Consider the following 22,472-nt stretch of genomic DNA (forward strand, 5'->3'; position numbering starts at 1 on the left):
TTGACTCAACATTTCCAAATCACATATAATTTTTTGGGAATAATCCATATGAACTATGCTATAAACAAAAAATTGTAGGATTACTTACCGAGTGTGCACCGTTCAACAACACCATTGCTTAAGCTTGTTTTCGTCGCGGAGTGGCTCATCAAACGGGCACGTGTTTCCTAATAAGTTATTTTTCTGCAAAAAATTTGCTAAACTTTGGAGACATCATTAATATAAATATAATTTTTATGGCCGTTAAATAGTAAATGTTTTTTAGTAGGTCCGTTGCTCATTTAAACTCAACGGTTTGTGCAATGTCCACTATTGGTCCAGATTCGACCAATCCTGTCATGACACAAGTCAGCGATGACATTTCACCATGTTATACGAATCTGTGTTATATGAACCCATGTTATAGGGGGTCTACTGTAAATATAAATCAAATACTATAATAATATAATACTACTATAACATAAGGGTTAGAAATAGGAAATAATCTAATAATTTTAATTGCTGTTGTTAATATTTGCCTGAACAATGCCAGGCTCATCTGCTAGTTACATTCAAAAGGATGCTTTTACATATTGTGAATGCGTCCTTCAAAATCAACATCTAATAGCAGCTGAGGGTTATTCATCAATTTCAGAAGTTGCAAAGGGGTAAGGAGAAAACATTGCCAAGCAAATAATTGAGATGTTGGGAGAAAATAAACTGATAGTCTGTTATTCATATTGATGAAGAAGACAAAGAAAGTCTTTTCTTAACATTGTTGCCAGAGAATATGGTATCAGTATCCATGTTGGATGACGACTGGGAGGAATCAAAGAAATGAACTGCAAAGATGCAAAATATATTTCACCCAATTACAAAATACAGGTTATTAGTCTTGCCAAAGCAAACCAACATGGACACTTCAGACATTATGAAAAAAGATATAAAGAAAGGTGGAACAAAGGTGGACAAGCTACCTACAATAGACATGTGGACAAATGATAAATTTGTGGAAGCTTGCTAAAATAATAAAGTTATGACAAGACATGCAACAATGTGTTTTGACTGCAATGAATCAATTCCAGTCAGATTCATTTTCCTTCCAAGCTTTGGAAAAATTGCATAATGGCATTTAAAAGCTGACACAAAATTACTAAATTTGTTAGCAAAAAGAAATGCTTATCCCTACAAGAGACACTGGAAGTAGCAGAGAAATTTCGAAGAATGACAAGAGGCTATATTTCAAACTTTAATCCAGATTTTATTATTAATATAGACTAGACTGGATGCTAAACCAATCAACATTAGGACAAACACTGACACATAAAAGAAGCAAGAATGTTTTCATAATGAAGAAAAGCATAAATAATATTTCTCATATATACACCACTGAGTACAGCATTACAATGTCAGGAAAATTATAATCAACTGTCTTTATGTGCTTGCAAAAATCTACAGGTACATTCATTCGTCTTATACAAAAGAAGGTAAAATAATTACAAAGTGAATATGGTAATATTGTAGTGAAATGTTCAGTCTGAAAAATTAACAAGCAGTTTGTATATAGAATTCTTCAAATCAAGTTTACAATCTTACATGCAAAAAATAAATTCCTCTTATTAGCAGATTCATGGGAAGGTCAAATAATTCCAGAAATTTATGTTACTATTTTTCTGGACAATGAAGGTTGTAACACTTGCACTTTAAAAATTATATCACAAAAATATATGCCTTATATCAACCATGTGACATTTGTTTTTATCAGCAAATTAAAAACTTTATAAAACTATAGAATTGTTCACAATTAATAAAGTATCACAAAGAAATTTTATCTTGAGAAGATTCAATAAAATTACATTCTATAAATTAATAAATTCATAAATTAAGCAGTCCAATATTTGAAAATATGATACGATATGCATGGTTCTCCTCCAAATTAGTTGATGACACAGAAATGTTTTTAGACATTAATCAAGTTTGTTTTTCCAGTGACATACTCATATGTAAATCTTATTATGGTAAAAGGCTGCATTTATTTAATGCACAACTTTAGAAATGTTTATTGTTTCAGGTACTTCTACAACAACTATCATCCAAAAAGTAGAACACAAAGAAGAGCAAACAAATTAAATTATGGTAATAAAAATTTTTTTTATTATTATTAACAAAATCGGTCTTGAATAACAATAACGTTTATACATTCACAAGAAAGATCGCAGACTGGACACCTTAAAATGAAATCGTAACATGATGAAAGAATGTGTGTAGCCACATGCACATTGCAAGACTGGTAGAGGTGACAGAGATATAGAAATGATGAAGAAAACAAAGATATGCAACAGATATCTGTTTATTCAGTATTGAATATCGCCCCCATGGGCAGCTATACAGACTAGTATACAATAAGGCATACTATACATGATTAATGGTTGCCCAAGGTATCCCTTACCAAGCTAAATTGCAGTGTGCATATTATCTACAGTACAGTACATGGTGGCGGTCTCTGGGGCACCTTATGTCGGACAAGAAAGAGTGATCTCACAGGTATTTGATGAGAGAGAGAGAGAGAGAGATCTGGTGAGGTTGCTGGCCAGGGAAGGACATGAATTCTGTTCAGGCTGGTGAGAGTTCACCATGCAATGTGGAGTTGGGTATTATCTCACTGGAACACAGTGTCAGGTGCAGCATGCACCAGTGACCCCACAATTTGTGTGATGTACTGGTCCACTGTAAGAGTATCAGAAATGTGCACCAGGGCTGTTCACTGATCAAGCATGATAGCCCAAACCATGATGTCCAGTGTGGGGTTGATCTGATGCTCGGAGAAAAGGGCTGGCATGTAGCATTCCTTGGGATACCACCACACCTGTCCATGGCCGTTATGGCTGTTTGGCAAATCTGCCAGTCTGTGTGCTCTTTCTTGTAAACTGGGGTTGTATTCTGGCTACCGTCTCTGGTCTCTAGTCTCTCACAAGCCAGTTGCTGATTGGCTGATCATTTGTTTACGTCTTGAGATCATCGCGTCTCTCCAAATGCGATTCTGGACAACTTTTTCTCTCGAATATTCTCTCGTTTCACAGAGACAAGCAGATAGTTGTCTTTTGTCTTTTGCCTCAATTTCATTATATCCAAAATGAGCGACTGGATGCTACTCGCACTGTACAATCATATTAGAGAACAATCTCTATCTCAGGAAAGAAAATGCTTCAGATTTTTTTTTCCAGCTATTTGGAAATGCCACTGATTCCATTTTTTTAATTATCCTACATCAATTACTGAACTATTGAATATGATGTTAATCTAACTTAGGTAGTTAAGGAGAAATTAGATGATAATATTTCGAAAAATATCTAAGTACGCATGCTTTTCACAACTTAGGTTATTAAAATTTTTATTTGCTAAGAGACAAATTGACATAATCTGTAAAAACATTATAAAACAAAAACATATCTTTGTCTAAATTACATGCTTTATTGGAACACGTGATTTCCTTGCTACATGATCTATAATTACACACTTTGCATTTTCGAAAATTTTACAATTTCATTGGTTAAAATTCTATACCGTATTGCGTGCGCAGATAACCCAAACATATATAATCAACCTAGTAGAATCATGACGTCAACAACGAAGTCGAGATTGTTAAAAGTGACCAGAATCGCCACTGCCTCTGAGAGATGAATTTCATCTCTCGTTATGAGGTCATCTATCCTTGAAAGAAGAGACGAGAGATAAGTGACCAGAATACAGCCCAGCCCCTGGTATGATCTCCTCCCTTTCTGGCATGTTTGCAGATGTTCCTGAGTCCATCACATCACACATTGCTAAATGGTACTCACGTCATGCGCACAACATGTGGCAACTGCATACATTGACAAACCAAGGTTGTGCAGCTCCAAGATATGGTCTCATTCCCCAGCCGTTAATTGGTGGTATTCAGCTTGCTGTCATCTCTGAGGTATTTTCCACACCTCTTCAATAGTTCAGCTGCCGCAAACCGTAACTGATAGCATTTATAGCCCAATTTACATGCAATCAAGATGTTGGAAACAGTATGTTTATGGATGGATGATACTGGTAGCACAGACTGGATACTAGGCTGCCATTTCATCCAGTGGCAAAAGAACTCATTGAGTTATAGGTAGAAGCCCATACATAGTACTATTTGGATCAAAACCAAAATTAGGATTAGGATTAATGAATATTTAACCAGAAATTTTACAAATCCTTGATAGTGAAAAAGATTTGGAGCAACTTAAGGAAAGCAGCTTAGAAATTAAGAAATTTTGTGAAAGACTTCTATTTGTGTATGTGATCTAAATGAATCACATGCAATATTATATTCCTCATGTGTGATGGGGTTCATAAGAATTGTGCTCAGAGAATTGGAGGGACCTCTAAAGATGTTAACAACATTTAGACAAGAAAAAATTGCAGAGGAACATCAACAATCACACACAGATCAGAAAAGAACAGTATAAAAAAAGTAATTGATATTACTGCAAAAAAAAAAAAAACTAAAGCCTATTAAAGCTGAAACTTTGTTTTATTGAATGTCCCAAAGATTGACTAAGGACCATTAGACTACCAAAATGTAATAAGTAAAATTCTTGATGCAAAAATAACATTTAACAAACTGGAACAAAGAGTAGCATAATACCTGGTTCAATAAAAGTGGCTTCCAGATTTCTGATATGCAAATTCTTGATGACATCCCAGAAAAAAAAATATCTATGCAAAGCTGTGGCAAAAGAATCAAAGTTTGGGGACTGGGATTTTCCGGTTGCAAGTGCATAGCGTGAAACAAGAAAGTGTGCATGTAGAAGGTAGACCAACTATGCACATCAAAATGTCACAGCAGTTCATCATGTGCAAATAAATAAATGGAATGTTTGTGCTCCAAATGAAAATTGTAAGTCAATATTTTTTTACTTCTAATTATTGTAGTATTGAATAAAAACAAAGTTTCCTAATAACCTATTATTTTCATAAAAATTCAGTATTATTAATTTTCAATTAAAACTATTACTAAACATTATTCATTGTTGTATCACAATTATGCTACTAATTAATTATTAATTTCCAATTGAAATTATATCACTATTATGCTGTATTATTGGGCAACAATTTGAAAAAATTGTAGACCTATAAATTCCCACTGTCTTCCATCACCCTTCCGTCCTTCCTTAATCTCAAGAACGGAGTTAGACAGATTAAAGTCAAGACCAGATATGTAAAGCTTAGAGGCAGGAGGCTCTGACTAACTATATGCAAACTTCCAGTTTGTATCAGAAGTCACGTTATTTCAATTCAAATCTTTTCCCCAAAAGAAGTTAGATAGATAACTGGCACGACTCTATTGCTAGCAGGAAAGTGTGATGTACATACAGGGGCAAAAAACTATTAATACTAATTTGAAGTGGAGAATATATATTTTAAATTTAAAAAATTAAAAATGATTAAAAATTGCAGTCCAACATTGTGACAATGTCACAATAAATAATTGCTCATGTTAATTATTTTAAGGTTACTTCACAGTAATAATCTTTCTTAAAAATGAAAAATCTGTCTTCAAATTGTGTCCTTAATCTTAATGTATACCTTCTATTTGTGTATGTCTCCACGACTTTGGCATATTACAATAAGCCTGGATAAAATTAAGACTGACTGAATACTTTCTTAATTGCCTAAAGCTGTGTGAGCTGATTATGAAACAACTAAAAAATGTCAGGTTGAATAACAAATATATGATGATTTTTTTAATTTATTACGCTCATTGTAAAATGACAATGTTCTTTACAAGGAGCAGGATTTTTCCAATTTACCTACAACATAGTTATTTTAAATGTTAAAAGCCATAATGGACGTGTAACAAGGCAATTTTTACATGTAATTTTTATGTGTGGATAATAAATGGATGCATGGATCAAAGATTATTTTTGCTATTTCATTTCAATATGAGTTTTGTTGGGTTGACACTTTGTTTTCATCAAAGTTTTGCTTACAACTTTTAAATATGAATTGTTATTCCTAGTGAAGTAAAGTCAGTAGAATTGTAATGTAAGTAAATGTTTTAATGTAATAAATTAACAAACAGTGCATAATTGTAATAATTTAGGTTAATCACTTTGGTTACCTTAAAACCTTGGCTAGAGACCACCTTGTATATAAGCAACAAAAGTGAAAGTTGTAAAGATGGTTGTTTTCTTTCTATGAAATAAGATGCTTTTGCATAAAAGCTGCAGCCTATAGCCAAAATTTTAGGGCAGCATTCCAGAATAAAAACCAATATGAAGAGAACAGCATCTGGAATAACAAATAATCTTATTTTGGATGCTGTTCCTTTCCTATTTGTTTTTATATTACTATCAGATTACTATATTATTATATATTAGATTTAACTAAATACTACCAGAGTTAAATCTAATAAAACATCTTGTAACTCCAGCAGAATAAACAACATTTAATAACTAAACAAACATTTCTGTCCATATTCAACAATAATCATCAGATTTATCAAATTCAAATCACAGAAAAATAAAAAGTTGGAATAGAAAATCTTAAAATGTCTAATACAATTGGCTTTTGGAAAGCAATGTCATCAACAATGCTATGCACATTGTTTAGAAGCTAATACAGAATATAAATACTGTACTGTACATTATTGAAATACAGTTGACTCCACATAAGTTGACACCCCAAGGGGAAGTGGAAATGTGTCGAGTTATTCGATGCGTCGACTAAAGCGAAGTTGAAAAAAAACCACAAAACTACAATTAATAAAATACAGTAGTGCTTTATACAGTAACGTAGACTTACAAAACACTGTGTTCTTCATTTACAATTATTCTGTAGATGATAAACTGAAATATTCGTTTAGTGTTGTTTGTTTTGAGCACTTAACTATCTCGACTTTCTTTTTCAACGAACATGAATACCTTGAAAACATCTCTTTGCAATTGTCAATTGTTGGCAAGTAACGTCTAAGGATTCTTAATGCCTCTGGCATGAGAAAATGCAAAATTGGATTCTGGTATGACGTTGATGTAGATTGTATATTTTCTTTTTGTTTATCTGTTATTATTTTATACATAAAAATACATAAAATGTTAAGGCATTTTTATCAATATGTATATATATTAATAATATTAATGTATTATTATATTATTAAATATATTAATTCTATATTAATAAATAAATTGACTCCCCCTCCTGAAAAAAATGAGTTCACACCACACCTGCGGAGTGAATTCATTTTTTCAGGAGGGGGTGTCGACTCATCGAAGTGTGGGACGGCAAAAGTATGTTGACTTATCCAGTGGTGTCGAGTTAAGCGATGTCGAGTAAACCGGAGTTTTTTAACATTAATGCCTATGTAAGTCGGCCGGGACCACAGAAAACTGACTACTTAACTGAGGGTGTCAACTTATCGTGATTCGACTGTATATCAAAAATATAATACGATAAATATACACAACTCTCTCTCTCTGTGTGCCATATCAGAAATCCTGACATCTGTGAGCACCTGGCACAGGTTAATAAGTAGTTAGTAAGGCGCCAAGGTATATCCTGGGGGAAGTTACAACCAGAGTAGTTCCCCGTTGACTTCTCTGGTGTGCGATGTTATGTGAGGGAAAATGCCTTCCAGGAGGTCTTGTAAGGGAACCTGGCCCCTATTCAGGTGTTACAAACATGGAGAAAACCCGGAAAACTCCATGTGGCCAGCCTGTCCAAGTGCAGCGCAAACCCGCGACAGAACTGCTCAGCCACTGGTGGGCTATACAACTAAGAATCATCATAATGCATAAGGTATCTCATTGTAATTTCCATATGTTTGAGATAGTCAATTTCAAGGATATAGAAACTACATTGTGGGATAGTGACATTTTGTAAATTTCAAGCCTTTCAAGTGTATTATGTTGGCTGCATCCCATGCTGTTTCAATACATTGGCTGCATTTAGTATGACCTTAATGTCATTGTCTAAAGTATAAGCTGCAAATGCTGTGGTGGTTTTTTCCTGCTCAATTGTCATCTCATGATTTTTCAATTTCACTGTTAATGAGTGCAAGATGCACCCTATATACTCCAATGGGGATGTTGTATCTGTAATCTTTGAACAAAATGCTATATATCCCTGAAAGTCATTTTTGGAGGGTCTTTCCTGTTTCCTAGCAAGCTATATATTGTGGAACTTCTATATCCAGAACTATACTGTGTGGCTTTAGCTATTTCTTTGTATACTTCTTTTAGAGCATAATAATATTTGACTATTTTGAACTTCCTGTCCAACAAAATAAAGAAAAAGCAACCAATCACAGTATTAGCAGTTTATGCTATGGACAACAAAGTCAAATTCAACTTAAATGAAATGAAGCTAATATAACAAGAATGGGATGAGGTCAATATACACAGCTGGAGAGGCTGAAAATATATAAAAATGTCCCTATCCTATATTGTAGGATAGGGACATTTTTGTAAATATTTTTATAAATATAATATTTATGCACTATAGACAATTCTTAATTCTATACTGTATATTTATTGTATTAAATATACCAAAAATACAGCATATTTTTTTTATTAACTTCTAAATAACATGTATGGTGTTGTTGATGGCACACCACTTTCTAAAAATGATTGCATCAGGCATTTTGTAAGAATTGAACTTCTGTTCCATTTTTTATTTTTCTGTAATTCTTTGTCATTCGATCCTACTGATCTTTAGAACTAACACTAAGCAGTCAAACACGAACAGTAAGAAAAAAAACTTTATTAAAAAGGTGAGAACTGTCACTGACATCCTCGGGCAACACCCAGGCAAATCCCACGAACTTTCACACCTCTTTTTCACGTTGCCAGCCAACTCTTGTTGGCAAGTGTTGCCAGGCAGTGTTCGGGATCTCTGGCGCTGGCGGCCACAGCTACTCCCCCACCAGTGTCTGCGACATGAAACAAGCGGGAAAGGTTACATGTCGGCCAGAGCGTGTGGTAGTTTGTCGCATTGGGGCTGGATTGTCTGTGGTATGTTTAGTTGGCGATGGTCTTGGCATTATGGACGTTGGGGGTAACTGGTCCGACTCACTCGCTGCGAAAATAAAAGCCGGTTTCAGTCGATCAATAGAAACGACAGTTTCTTTTCCCTTTATGCATAGAGTGAATGTCTTGCTACCACGTGACACGACTTCGTAGGGTCCATCGTATGGAGGCTGCAAGGGCTTCCGTACAGCATCATTGCGAAGAAATACGTGGGAACATGACTGCAGTTCTTTGTGGATAAATGGGTTGCGGTAGGAGTGGTGCACCACAGGCACTGGTTTTAAGTTTGCCATCATCGTCCTGAGTTTTTCGACGAAAGAACATGGATTGACGTCCTGAGAACCTGGGACGAAAAACTCTCCAGGCAGTCGGAGGCTGGTGCCATAGAGCATCTCAGCCGCGGTAGTATTGGTGTCTTCACGGAGCGCAGTTCGTAATCCTAACAAGACTGTAGGTAGCACTTCCGTCCATCTTTCAGTAGAGTGACACTTGATGGCAGTTTTAACTGAACGATGAAAGCGTTCAACAATGCCATTTGCAATTGGATGGTATGCTGTTGTCCTTACTCTTTGGGTACCAAGAAGTTGAGTGAGGGATTTAAATAAGCCAGATTCGAATTGCCGTCCTTGGTCAGATGTTACTTGGGCAGGCACTCCAAAGCGAGATATCCAGCCTGAGTACAGGGCTGAAGCTACTGTTTCAGCTGCTATATCTGGCAACGGGATTGCTTCAGGCCAACGAGAAAATCTATCGATGATTGTGAGGCAATATGTTGAGCCATTGGAAGGTGGCAATGGACCAACAATGTCAATATGAATATTTAAAAATCTAGCGTCTGGAATAGGAAAGGTTCCCAAAGGGCTAGCGACATGTCTCTGGATCTTCGACCGTTGACAAGAAATGCAGGTGCGAGACCATGTCTGGCAGTCTTTACTGATGGATGGCCAAACAAATTTTGCTTTTACCAATCTGGTTAAGCTCCTTACACCTAGATGTGACAGGTTATGGACAGTGTTGAAAGCAGTGTGACGATAACTAAGCGGAATGTATGGACAAATGCGACCTGTCGATACATCACAGTAAATTTCGACATCACTATCAGGAAGTTTAAACTTCTTAAGTACAAGTGATGAGTCACTTGAAGTCAGGAGAGACTGGAGCTCAGGATCTTGCTGTTGGTCTTTTGCAATTTTGCTATAATCTATAGATGGGCTACTAATTGATTCAATACGGGAAAGAGCATCAGCTGGAACATTATCGATCCCCTTTATGTGTCTGATGTCTGTTGAAAATTGTCCTATAAAGTCGAGATGTCTCAACTGACGGGGTGTACACTTATCGTGTCGTTGCTGGAAGGCAAACGTTAATGGTTTATGGTCTGTGTAAATGGTGAACTGTCGTGCTTCGAGCATAAACTGGAAATGTTTCACAGCCAAATACACAGCCAGAAGTTCTCGGTCGTATGCATAATACTGACGCTGAGAGATACTCAGTTTGCGGGAAAAGAACACCAGTGGCTGGAGACCTTGTGCTGTAACTTGATGAAGGGCAGCGCCCACAGCAAAAACAGATGCATCGACGTGAAGTGTAAGGGTAGCACCTGGTGAAGGATGGTGTAGTAAGGTGGCCTCTGCTAATTGTGACTTACATGACTCAAATGCCTGAATCGAATTGTCAGTTCATTTAATCTCGCACTGGTCGTTTTCTTTGCTTCTTTAAGTAGGTCATGTAAAGGAGGATATCCTGCATTGGGGAATTGCTGATTATAGTTTTGACTGAAGTAGGTGGTCCTGTATAATATCTTCCTCGTGTAGTAAGGGAAGTCAGGGGGTCAACCAGTAATCTGTTTCTGATGTCGAGAATGAGTCCAAAGTTGGCCAAAAAGTCTGCACCGATTATAGGCTTCTGCACATCAGCTATGGTAAATTCCCATCTGAAAGAACGTCTTAAGTTGAGGTCAAGTTCTAGCACTTTTGTTCCATACGTCGAGATTTTAGAGTCATTGGCAGCATACAATTCAACCTTTGTAGGCTGATTCTTAGTGCGATTGGGAATGATCGGTAAATCTGCTCCAGAATCAATTAAGAAATTTAGGCCAGTTTTGTTGCCATACACAAACAGACGGCTATATTTAGGAGCCAGGCTGGACCCACAGGCCGTTACTGCGGCTGGCTGCGCTCATTTCCCTGATCAGCAGTTCGGTTGAAGGAACACGGCGAACGACGTATCCTAGCGGCTGATCCAAACTTATCGTGGTAGTAACAATATCCCTGACGGTTGAGGCTTCTTCCTCGAGGGCGTGAACTAATGCGATACCTCGAATTCGGGTCATGTCGGTTTCTCTCTCTACTACGATAACGGGGACAAGCAGTATGCGATATATTAAGTTCTGCAACCTTTGTTGTGAGTTCTACAATCTGCATTTCGAGATTTTTGATTACGGGATTTTTGGTTTCTAAGTTGATGCTGGCCAATTGGGTTGGTTCTGTAAGTTCAGCAACCTTGTCAGCAAGGATGGCTAGCTTGTCTAGTTCATCACCGTTAACAGCCAGAACTGTCTGAATATTTTTGGGGAGACGTTGGAGCCACAAGTTTCTAAGAAATTCTTCGGTAATCTTGCCCGCTGAAAGCTCCCTCATTTTACGGAGTAAAATGATGGGTTTCTGATCCCCTAACGCCAGATCTTCAAGCAGAATTTTAGCCTCTTTAGCAGCAGAGTTCTGAAAAATTTCGAGGAATCAATCTTTGAGTTTAGTAAACGAAGCCTCAGCTGGACAGTCAAATACTAAGTCACTGACGTTAGATAGAATCTCCGCATCCAGGGAATTCATTAAATAGTTGTACTTAGTGTTCTCACTTATAATCCGATTAATGGCAAAAGCTGCGTCTAGCTGCACAAAAAATAATTTGATGTTGGTTTTAGTGAAGATAGGCATTTTTGCCTGTACACGTCCGATTTCCAATTCGTTCTGTTCTGCCATTTCAAGCGCCTAACTATGCAGCTACAAGGAAACAGGATAGTCTTGGATTAGGCTTAGCCGAAGTCACGTTTCTTAGTCGTCTTATTGAATTTACGATTCAGAAACTGATCATACCTGCATGTCCTGTTAAAAATGTTCCTTCATAGACACAGAGTTGTTCGCTATCCAATTCAGTCGAAAGTCCAGGTAGTTCATTAATCGGATCACGTTCGGGTCACCACTTTGTCATTCAATCCTACTGATCTTTAGAACTAATGCTAAGCAGTCAAACATGAACAGTAAGAAAAAAAACTTTATTAAAAAGGTGAGAACTGTCATCGACATCCTCGGGCAACACCCAGGCAAATCCCACGAACTTTCGCACCTCTTTTTCACGTTGCCAGCCAACTCTCGTTGGCAAGTGTTGCCAGACAGTGTTCGGGATCTCTGGCACTGGCAGCCACAATTCAAATTCAATAAACATGACAAGGACCGGCAAAAACATTTGTTTAGGCATTAGATTTATCATTTCCTTTAGTATTAGTGTATAGTTTTATTACTAATTAATTGTATGCCATTTTGTTGAGCACATTTACAAATTTTCACAAATGCTTTAAAATTATTATTGGTATATCACAGAGAAACAAAATATAATCAGAATATGCATACTTGATTTTATCTCATATCAATTAGAGTTTCTAAAACAAAAATGCAGTAACTTTTTGGATATTTTCAATTAGCATTTGGCGAGCTTTGGCTACTTTTGAAGTAATTTTGGTAATTGATAATTGAAAATATCTTGCAACTCTCCCCTTTTTATGTATAGTCAGTTCATTATGGTGCTTAGTTTTTTCAAATATTAGTAACCCTTGTGCACAGATGCCATGTGATGAATTTTATGAATATAACTCTGTATTAGCCTAGGGTTACACATAAAATTCATCACATGCCATAAAAGTTTTTGAAAGAAATCTGATTTTGTGAATAATGTCTTTTAATGTAAGAAAAAAGCACTTAATTGTACTTTTCTAAAAAAAACTGCCCTTATTAATTTGTTTCTTGAATAGCATGCTTTTAACAATTACAAAATTAACAAAAGTTAATAATGACGACTTTGTTATTATTAGTAATTGTCATTTTTTAAGAATAATCATTCTTCTTAAATTCAAATAAATTTCACTTTTTAGTTTTAGATTAACACATTTTCCGAATCTCAGACAAAACACTTCTATGCAACAGATTGCCGCACCAGAACACAACACGTGCATCCGTAACATAACAGTACCATTTCGTTTTCTCACTCGCTATTACAATTTGAGTGTTAGCTTCCAGAACGACAATAGTCGCACAGCCAATATTTCAAAACCACGATTAAATTATTCATTTTTTGCAATACATGGCTTATAAAATGCAACATCTAGTGTAAACAAAACTGGGTCAACTCTTCGGATACAAACCTACTCCGCACGCATCAAATGCACTCTCGCAGGCATACACACAGGAGTCTAGAGAGAAGCAGGCAAGATTAAATTAACAAGACAATTAAGATGCATAAAAAAAATTATAAAGTGCCAGGTAACGTAATACGCGGTAACAAACAAAACCGGCCGTAGTTCCCAAAGTAATTTGAGGAATTTTCACTCAAAGCAGCCAAAACCGAGTCTACCAAAAACATATTTTTGGTAGATTCCGTGCGTACGTGGCCAATTTCCAGCAACGGCACGCCGAGGATCCGTCAATTTTTGGAGGAAATCAGCAACGATTACTTTAGTTACCTAATCTTACCCAATCGGAGTCATGTCACACGCGCCATTATATTTATTTCTACCTTAAAGAAACAAAACCGAATACTTTGGCACGGAGTGGAAGCTCCGGCACCACGAACATCCCCGGAGACGCCCCTGCTTTCCGGTCACCATTTCTTTCTGTAACAAAGCGGAACAAGACGTTGGTGGAGTTCGTTTCGTTAATTACCTTGTTGCACTTGGTCCCGAACACAATCTGGCGGTCAGAGAGCCATTTAGAACAGAAGACTTTATTCAGCCTTCCCAGAGGGATCTCACACTCCTTCAAGATACCAGAGGATAGCATATGACGTATACCGTGTGCCCTGAAATTGCAATTACTCTTTACACGTCTCCCAATCTCCCTATTGACGATATAGTCAACGAAACTGGAGGCATTCTCTTCGTCCTTGTCCCGCGAAGGTTTCTTCACAATTTCGGTATAAGTCGACTGCTCTTCGTCATCACTAGCCACAGAAACGGATTCGTACATAAATATCATAATTAATTATTATTTCTTTTACTAGTCTGCACCTTTACAGAATAATTATAGTCTGTATACATATCACGGTCAATCACGTGCCGAACAATGACATTTAACGACGGCTAAACAATCTCTGGCTATTATCACTCGATTAACTATAACGAAAAAGTGCATTTAACATCAAGGAATATCGTGCAACTTATTCGAATTTCTGTAATTTTCCTCAGTTTTACTGTTTCAATTCTAAATTTCCAACTCCTAACACAATAAACAGAAGAACTACTACAGCGCCATCTAACATACAGTTTATTAACTTTTCTTAACTTACTAAAATTATTCTTCATTAATCAAACTTTAAAAAATAATAACTATTAAATACATATTAAATAAAACTGATTAATTTAATTAAATATTAATAGAATTTTCTATGTTTTACAATTCCGACTACTAGAGAAAAAGGCCACGCCATCGGTGACTATTTCAAATCCGAAAATGCTAAATTTGAATAAATACTAATAATTCGGCGTGCATCAGAACCAATGTAAACATTTACAGAAAATATTACGATTTGTATTAGAAACTGGCAATAAAATAGCACAGACCGATTCTATTATTAATGTATGTATAACAAACGATATTTATTTATAGAGTTAAATAAAATGAGTTCTTCTTTGGTTCATTCTGCCAGACATGTTACCGATTCTCTTTCTTTCTTCAATTTAGTTCAGGGTAGCCAGATTTAAATTTTTATAAAGAACCAACTAAGATTAAAAAAGCCAGAAAAAAGCCAAAATTTATTATATATTTTATATACATTATACTTTAATTATACTTGAATGCTATTTTATTATGTTAACGCAGTGGCGTAGCGTGGGTATCAGCCGCCCGGAGCGGAGGAAAATTTTTCCGCTCCTTATATAGGTATCTCAATTCAAAAGACTAAAATATACAGTAATTCTAAAGAACTTTTCGGCAAAGAACAATCATCATTATTGTGTATTGTACAGGTATAATGTGTATTGTGTATTTATTGTGAAATCTTGCCGCCCATAAAAGTGCCGCCCGGGGCGGGCCGCCCCTGCCGCCCCCACTACACTACGCCACTGTTTCCTGTATTGCTCTTCAATCATATTAAGATTGTCTTGTGCTAAATTCAAAAATGGCAATTCAGAAAACTTTGGTCATAAAGCTTGGTTTAAAATTATATTTGGGCTTAATTGCGCTAGATCTTGAAATAAATTCATTGCCGATGGAAGCCGTTGTTGAACTCGATTTAAAGCCTCTTCTAACGTGTAAAAACACCTTTCTTTGATAGTTAGAAATTGTTGCTTGATTTTTTCATCATTATTATTTACTTGCAGGTATTTATCTCATTCATTCAAAAAATTCATTCCAAAATCAACTTTAGAAATACTTTTCTTATAATTACCATTTTGTCATTCGATCCTACTGATCTTTAGAACTAACGCTAAGCAGTCAAACACGAACAGTAACAAAAAACCTTTATTAAAATGGTGAGAACTGTCACCGACATCCTCGGCCAACATCCAGGCAAAAACCCGCGAACTTTCGCGTCTCTTTTTCACGTTGCCAGCCAACTCTCGTAGGCAAGTGTTGCCAGGCAGTGTGTCGGGATCTCTGGCGCTGGCGTGGCGGCCACACCATCATAAAGTCTACTTTTTAAAGTTTTGTAGTTCAAAATAAACTTTTATGCAACTGATAAGGGTCTGCTTTATTTTGTTGAAAAAGGCCATTTAACCTTCCAAATTCTTGAACTATTGGAGTTGCAAAATGGAAATAGAGATAATTAGTCTGATCCAAGATCATTTCCTTTAATAATATACAACTTAGAATTTATAATATACAACTTAGAATGTCTACTGGGAAAAATAAAATCATATTTGTAAAAAAATAAAATTATCATGATGTTATTCGAAAAAAGCCAAACAAAATTTCTGACGCCAATCAGACTGAAAAAAAAAGCCAAATTTCGCAAATTTGGCATCAAAAAAGCCAATCTGGCAACCCTGATTTAGTTGTTAAACTACACAATTTTTGGGGATACTATAGATTACCACCTACGGAATTTCGGGTCTTTGGGTAAATATCAGAACTCAGGAGACCGAAACGAGTTAAACAATACCCTACTTTTGGACCGGAGACGAAAAATAAAAAAAGTTATCATACTTTTTTTCCAGAGATCGCGCGATGATAGGGAGTCGCGTCGCTCTCTCCGCTAAGTCGGCCTCGCTATCGCGATCGGGAGTCGCGTCGCTTGCCGTTAAAATTGCCTTTAGTAGACGTTTTCCCCTTTTTTTTTACTTTGTTCAATAACTACCGTGAATCAATAACTAGTGACGTTTAGCACATGGCGGCCTGCCGGCGGCTTCCCTCCGGAAAGTCAGTCGGGAGCACGAACAGTGGGAACGGCCGCCATGTTCGCTGCCATAAGTAACATTAACCGAAATGGCGATCGCGCGATAATCGGAAGTCGCGTCGCTCTCTCCGCTCTCGTATCGCGTGTTTAACCCTACTGGAGATGACCGTAGTCCGACGTCATGGTTTGCAGACTTTACCGCAAGATGGCAGTACTAGCAACTATGGTACCGTCTTCATGAGAGCATTAAAAAAGTATGGTAACTTAAAAAGTATGATAACTTTTTTATTTTTCGTCTCCGGTCTAAAAATAGGGTACCGTTGAACTCGTTTCGGTCCCCTGAGTTCAAGTATATAATCAAAGTCCTGAAATTCCATAGGTGGTAATCTATAGTACACCCCAATTTTTTATACTATTCCGTTCATTTGTATACCAGAAACGTAAACCTTTTTGTTCAAAAAAGTCAAAGGAACCATACCTCTAAATATGACTCTTAGGGAGGTAAAGCCCTCGAAATCGACCGCCAGTCGCACCGCGCTCTCCGCAAAGACTATCGTGTTAAACTGTTTAGCCCATGCGACTATGCCGATTTCGAGTAGCCCACTTAACTGTTCGTAGCGTACTTGACGTCATATAGTTTTAGGGGGTGTGGGGGATCCTCCCCACTCGCCGAGGTGCCAGCATCGAAACGCACGACTATATGAGGAATGTCGGTCGAGGCTCGCTATCGCTTGCCTTGACAATGGGGAACATGACGAATAGACAGTAGTACCGGTACACGGGGGTACAGGGTGTTTTTGGTCAGTAGAAATTAATTTGTTATAGACACGTGATGCAAGCATGATGGCGACCGGACCTGCCGCCGTTTGGTTCCGCATTTGGAGGCTCTCGTAAACGGTCGGGTGTCGGATTTTTCTACATTCTTTACCGATAAATATTGTTAGAATGTCTGATCATTGTGCTGTTAAACACGCGATAGGCTTAGCGAAGCAAGCAGTGTGACTTCTCATAGCACCTGCAAATAGGCTTTAGGATAATTTCGAGGGGCTATATCTCTCGAAGTGTCACGTTTAAAGATACGGTTCCTTTGACTTTTTTGTTGCTGTATGCATGCTCTACAGCTGTTAAGGTCCCAACGACGTCATTCACACCTGCAACGTTACCACTTACAATACCTTAATATTAAATCCACTTTCGCATTAACACGGCGAGGTAAAACAATACATTAACACGTTCTATAATTACACTAACGTTTCCCAAGTCCCTGTAACATACCTGATATCTAGGGTTGTCGTACGTCCCGTATATACGGGACTGTCACCGTATTTTACTACTCAGTCCTGTATTACTTTTTGTCTCGTTTTCTCCCTAAACTCTGCGTGAGGCAATAGAAATAGAACATACCGCACGTTTCTATATTCAACGGTTGACTCAACGGTGAAAGAACAACGTTTCTAAATGGACCGTAGAGACTAGTGACGTCAGCGCTGTTTCACTGTTGAGATCAACGGTCTCAACGACATCAAAGACCGTTGAGTATTCAACAAACTAACATGGCGGCTTCCACGAAAAAGTAAATTTCGCTTATAGAAACTATCCATTCGCTGCTGTTGATGCTGTAATAGTGAACAGAATAATGAACGATCTGTATATGATAAAACATGTGATTTCACGATTATATTGGATAATTTGGTCAATATTGAAATATTAAGATTTTTTTCATTTGTCAAAAATTGATTGCGACCGATATTTAGCCTTCTTTAATTCTTCCTAGTGATATATTCAATAAATTAATTAAAATTATTAAAGAAAGACCCAGTATATAAGAAAATGATACAGATATGGGTTCATTTGAATAAAAGGATTTATTCGAATAATGGTTAAGCGAGTTACTTTAATTATTTAGCAAAATAGTGATGATCGCCAAATTCTCGTTACTTAAGTCAGCCATCTTGAAAAGCGACCTCTCATCGAAAGCGTTTCTTTTTTCTGCAAAACGTGACGTCAGACCATTCAACGGAGGGACTCAACGGAAAATTCACTGTTGAGTCAACCGTTGAATATAGAAACGTATGGATACTATTGCACATTTACAAGTAAGTAACATCGATATGGGCAACATGAGATTCTGTTCAACCAGTTTGTATATCTAAAAGTCTATTTAAAGAAAAATGTCAACCAAAATTACGAAACAACAATGAAATTGAGTATGGGAGAGAAATAGCTGAAGTTTTTTGCAGATACGAAGCAGATATTAGAGAGATTGAGGCCGAAGTTTTAAACGCGAAAACGTGTACGTCGGACGTTCAGCGCCGCTCTCCTGTAAGCATAGAACAGTGGTTCCCAACCGGTGTTCCGCAGAACACTGGTATTCCGTAAGCATCTCCCAAGTGTTCCGCAGATTTAGTCGCAAATCGGAAAGTGTACAATCGTATTCGAGCTGCCGAATATCAAAAAATTAAAATCATAAAATTTTCATAAACTTAAATATATATATACGACTCGTACTTATGGAGTGTACTACTGTTTCGAATAAGATAAAGGCAACGATAAAAACTGAATGAAATATGTAAAAAAATCTTATGTTGTTGTTATACATTGATGTCGTGTTCTAAAAAAACTTTTTTGGTTTAGCACTGAAGAGGGGTTGGAATACATTAGACCAACCCGAAATGCATATGATGTAATTCTAAATAAAATCAATTTGCCAATGATATTGCTGTGAGATTGGTCTACCAATAATTTTTGGATTACAGAGACTAAAATCGTAATATCTACATATACAGCAAAACATTTATATATTAAAGAATCAAAAAGTTAGAAAGGGAATCGTTTGACAGATTTTTAATTACGCTGTTGTGTATTTTATCTGGACCTACAGCAATGACAGAGCCGTGGTTAGTTCCCTCCTGGTGAATGGCCATTGTATTCATGAAATGAGGAATCAAAATTTAAAATTTGTTTTTCCATCTGGGCATTATAAACTTGAAAATTGATCGGATATTCATATCGCTAGATGCTTTAGAGACGGTTGTACCCAATAAATCAGCAATACCTTACATAGCTGGAAGATAATGGCACTAATTATTGTGCTATTATCTTCCAGCACGAACGAAGAGTGAGATGCATATTTCCTATTAATTTTATTCCAAACTACTTTTGAGCTTGCGAAGGTTATAATACTAAATCTCCAATAAGTGGTTTTGTCTCATTCTTCTGGCATTTGCCTTTGCTTTTTGAAATGTAATTAAATTGCTATTAGTGGGGTATCTTCTGAAAATTCTCCATGCTTCCTTTTGTTTTTTGTATGCTGCCTCCATTCTGGTTCCACCATGGTTTTAGTAGTTTGTGTATCTGGTCGATGTTTTTCCCATTGTTCTGTCAGCTGCCTGGATAATATTGGAAGTGACAGCTTTGACCGCATCTTTGATATCAGTAGGGTTGCCATAATTGCCAAGCATTGATACGGGACGTTTATTTAAGTGCTAAATAAATAAAACATGAAAAAAGTGAGTAGGTAATGGTTTATTTTTACTCTGATAAAAAAAAATCAATAAAGTTTAAACAATCTAATAAAATGAACACGAATAATAAAGATGTAAGGCAAATCCTTTTTAGCCCAGTCATATTTTAAAGTTGATTTTACTTTCTTAATTATACCATTTTCTTCTTTCACATAATTATAAAATTGGGCGCAAGTCCTTATAAAATTATAATGACAAATCAAAATTGCTTCAATTGTCTCCACTGACAACCTGTTTCTTTCGTCCAACCATCAAGTTGACATTAGGGAAAACATGCTCTCCACATTTGCATTGTTGGTTGGAATGGCATGTACATGTACGGTACGTGCAACGATTTTAAAGCACAAAGTACAACTCGAAGTCTTTTTCAATGCCGATGTTTGTTTATTTTTCGTGTTTTATCATCATGCGACATTGCTTCATTCAAAACTTCCTGTAGCTGTAGTCTGTGTAATGTGCACTTTGCTCACGTGTTGTTTTACTGTCAAATCTGCTTCCACTATCCTGATGTCAACTTTCAAAACTTTACTATTTTTCCTGCGCTTTACTTTTTCAAACTGGTTCTCTAATTTTTTAAGGGATCACATAAAAGCAATTATTCTCGCATTTTACAAAATTTTTTATTTAAACAAGTCTTATATCAAGTCTTTCGGACTTTAAGGTTAGCAACTTTGATCACATGCGGAGGCCATCACAATCTGTCTAACACGGATCACTTTTCAAATATAAATAATAGTTGACCGTCCTCTCTTCCGGGAGAAGGTCAACTACTTTTCATCGAATGAACTTTTATCATCATCTGCACCAGTCCTTTCTTCCCAGCGGATCCTCCGGTATGGTGGCATTCGAATAGGAAAATTATGTAATACAAATTACAGCCTGCACAAAATACATTTTAAGCGGTTTTCAAGGGTGCAGAGTTTAAATATTTGGTCCATTTTTCACGAAATTTGATTGGTTGGCAGATCACCGTTTGAAATCTGGCTGTGAATGGAACAGTTTGCTAGTGCTAACATTAAGAAAAAATACGATATGTTAAATTTTTTAAGACATCATATTTTCAATTGCTGTATACTTGACCAATGAAATTGTGTCATTTCGTACCATCCGGGTATCGCGATAAACGTAACAATGGTAGGCTAAAATAACCAAACTCCTTTTGCGGTTTTCGTTTTATGTTTGTTATACAGTGGCGTGCCGTCATTGGAAGCGGTGGAAGCGCCGCATCCACCTTCCAATGACCTTCCTTTGTAGTTTCTAAAATATAAATTTTCATATTTTAACGTACTTTGAATTAATTAAAATTAATATTTTATTATAACTGCATTATGTATCTTATTAAAAAAATTCTATACTATATGTGAAAAAAACGATAAGATTGCTATTGTATATTCGAATGTCAGTGGCGGAATGGAAGCGCTTACGAGACAACTTTCACGGCGAGAATAACCGAATGGTGTAAAGCAGCCAGATTATAGGCATTTGCGCATGCGCCGCTTTACAGAGCACCAACCTCAGCCGGTTTAGCTGGTGGAAACTACACACGTGTAACGCTTCCACCGATTCTATCCCTAACCACTAGTAGGGAGCTATCTAAGTGAATTGTTTAAGATTTAAAAAGTAGAGAGTATTCAATATTATTTTTATGTACGTTTTTTTGCAAAGTTATATTTAATTACAGTATAATTAAAAGAAAATTATAATTATATTGACAGATTTTCCGACACAAAATCTTTAGAATTTTTATCACTTTTAGATATTAATAATTTTAATATTATGAAAAACAACTTTTTCCAAGCGTGTTTTAATTCTTTAAATTAAGTAAATTTTATGGGAAATTTTTTGATTTATCTAAATTACGTAGTGAATCGCAATATTTATATTCGTGTCCGGACTATATTGACAAGTAACTCTTAGACATAAAACACATTATAATTAATGTCGATCCGAACAAAGACGTACTAAAAGAATTATATGATTTAATATCAATTTTTACGGTACCATCTACCGGAGGGTCTGCTGAGCGCAGTTTTTCGACCACGGAGCGAATTCATACATTGGCCAGGAACACTCGGTCGGAGGAAAAATTGTCGTCGCTAGCGTTGCTTTCGATAGAAAAAGAGCTTTTAAATCCGTTGATGGAGTCGACGACCAGCGACTTTTATGATAAAGTAATTAACGACTTTGCGGAAAAAAATCACCGAATAGAATTAGTTTATAAAAAATTTAAAAAACAAGTGTTTCTATCATTGTTTGTATCATATCAATTTGTATTATGTATGTATTATTTGTATTTTAAAACTAAAATACATAAATTGTTTATTTT

The 22,472-nt window shown here is 36.4% G+C and overlaps 1 protein-coding gene across 1 annotated transcript in view; it reads right to left on the minus strand.

Moving 5' to 3' along the window:
* DCAF12 (DDB1 and CUL4 associated factor 12-like protein) overlaps positions 1–14,537 on the minus strand; it is a 41,591-nt gene extending 27,054 nt beyond the window's left edge. Inside the window, exon 1 of the mRNA XM_067271394.1 lies at positions 13,952–14,537. Within this exon, the coding sequence (XP_067127495.1) occupies positions 13,952–14,263 (312 nt within the window). The 5' untranslated portion in view covers positions 14,264–14,537. The remainder of the gene's footprint in view (positions 1–13,951) is intronic.
* Between the last annotated feature and the right edge of the window lie 7,935 nt (positions 14,538–22,472).

This window comes from Centruroides vittatus, unplaced genomic scaffold, assembly GCF_030686945.1.
Source record: "Centruroides vittatus isolate TY-2023 unplaced genomic scaffold, ASM3068694v2 contig_397, whole genome shotgun sequence".
Lineage (NCBI taxonomy): Eukaryota > Metazoa > Arthropoda > Arachnida > Scorpiones > Buthidae > Centruroides > Centruroides vittatus.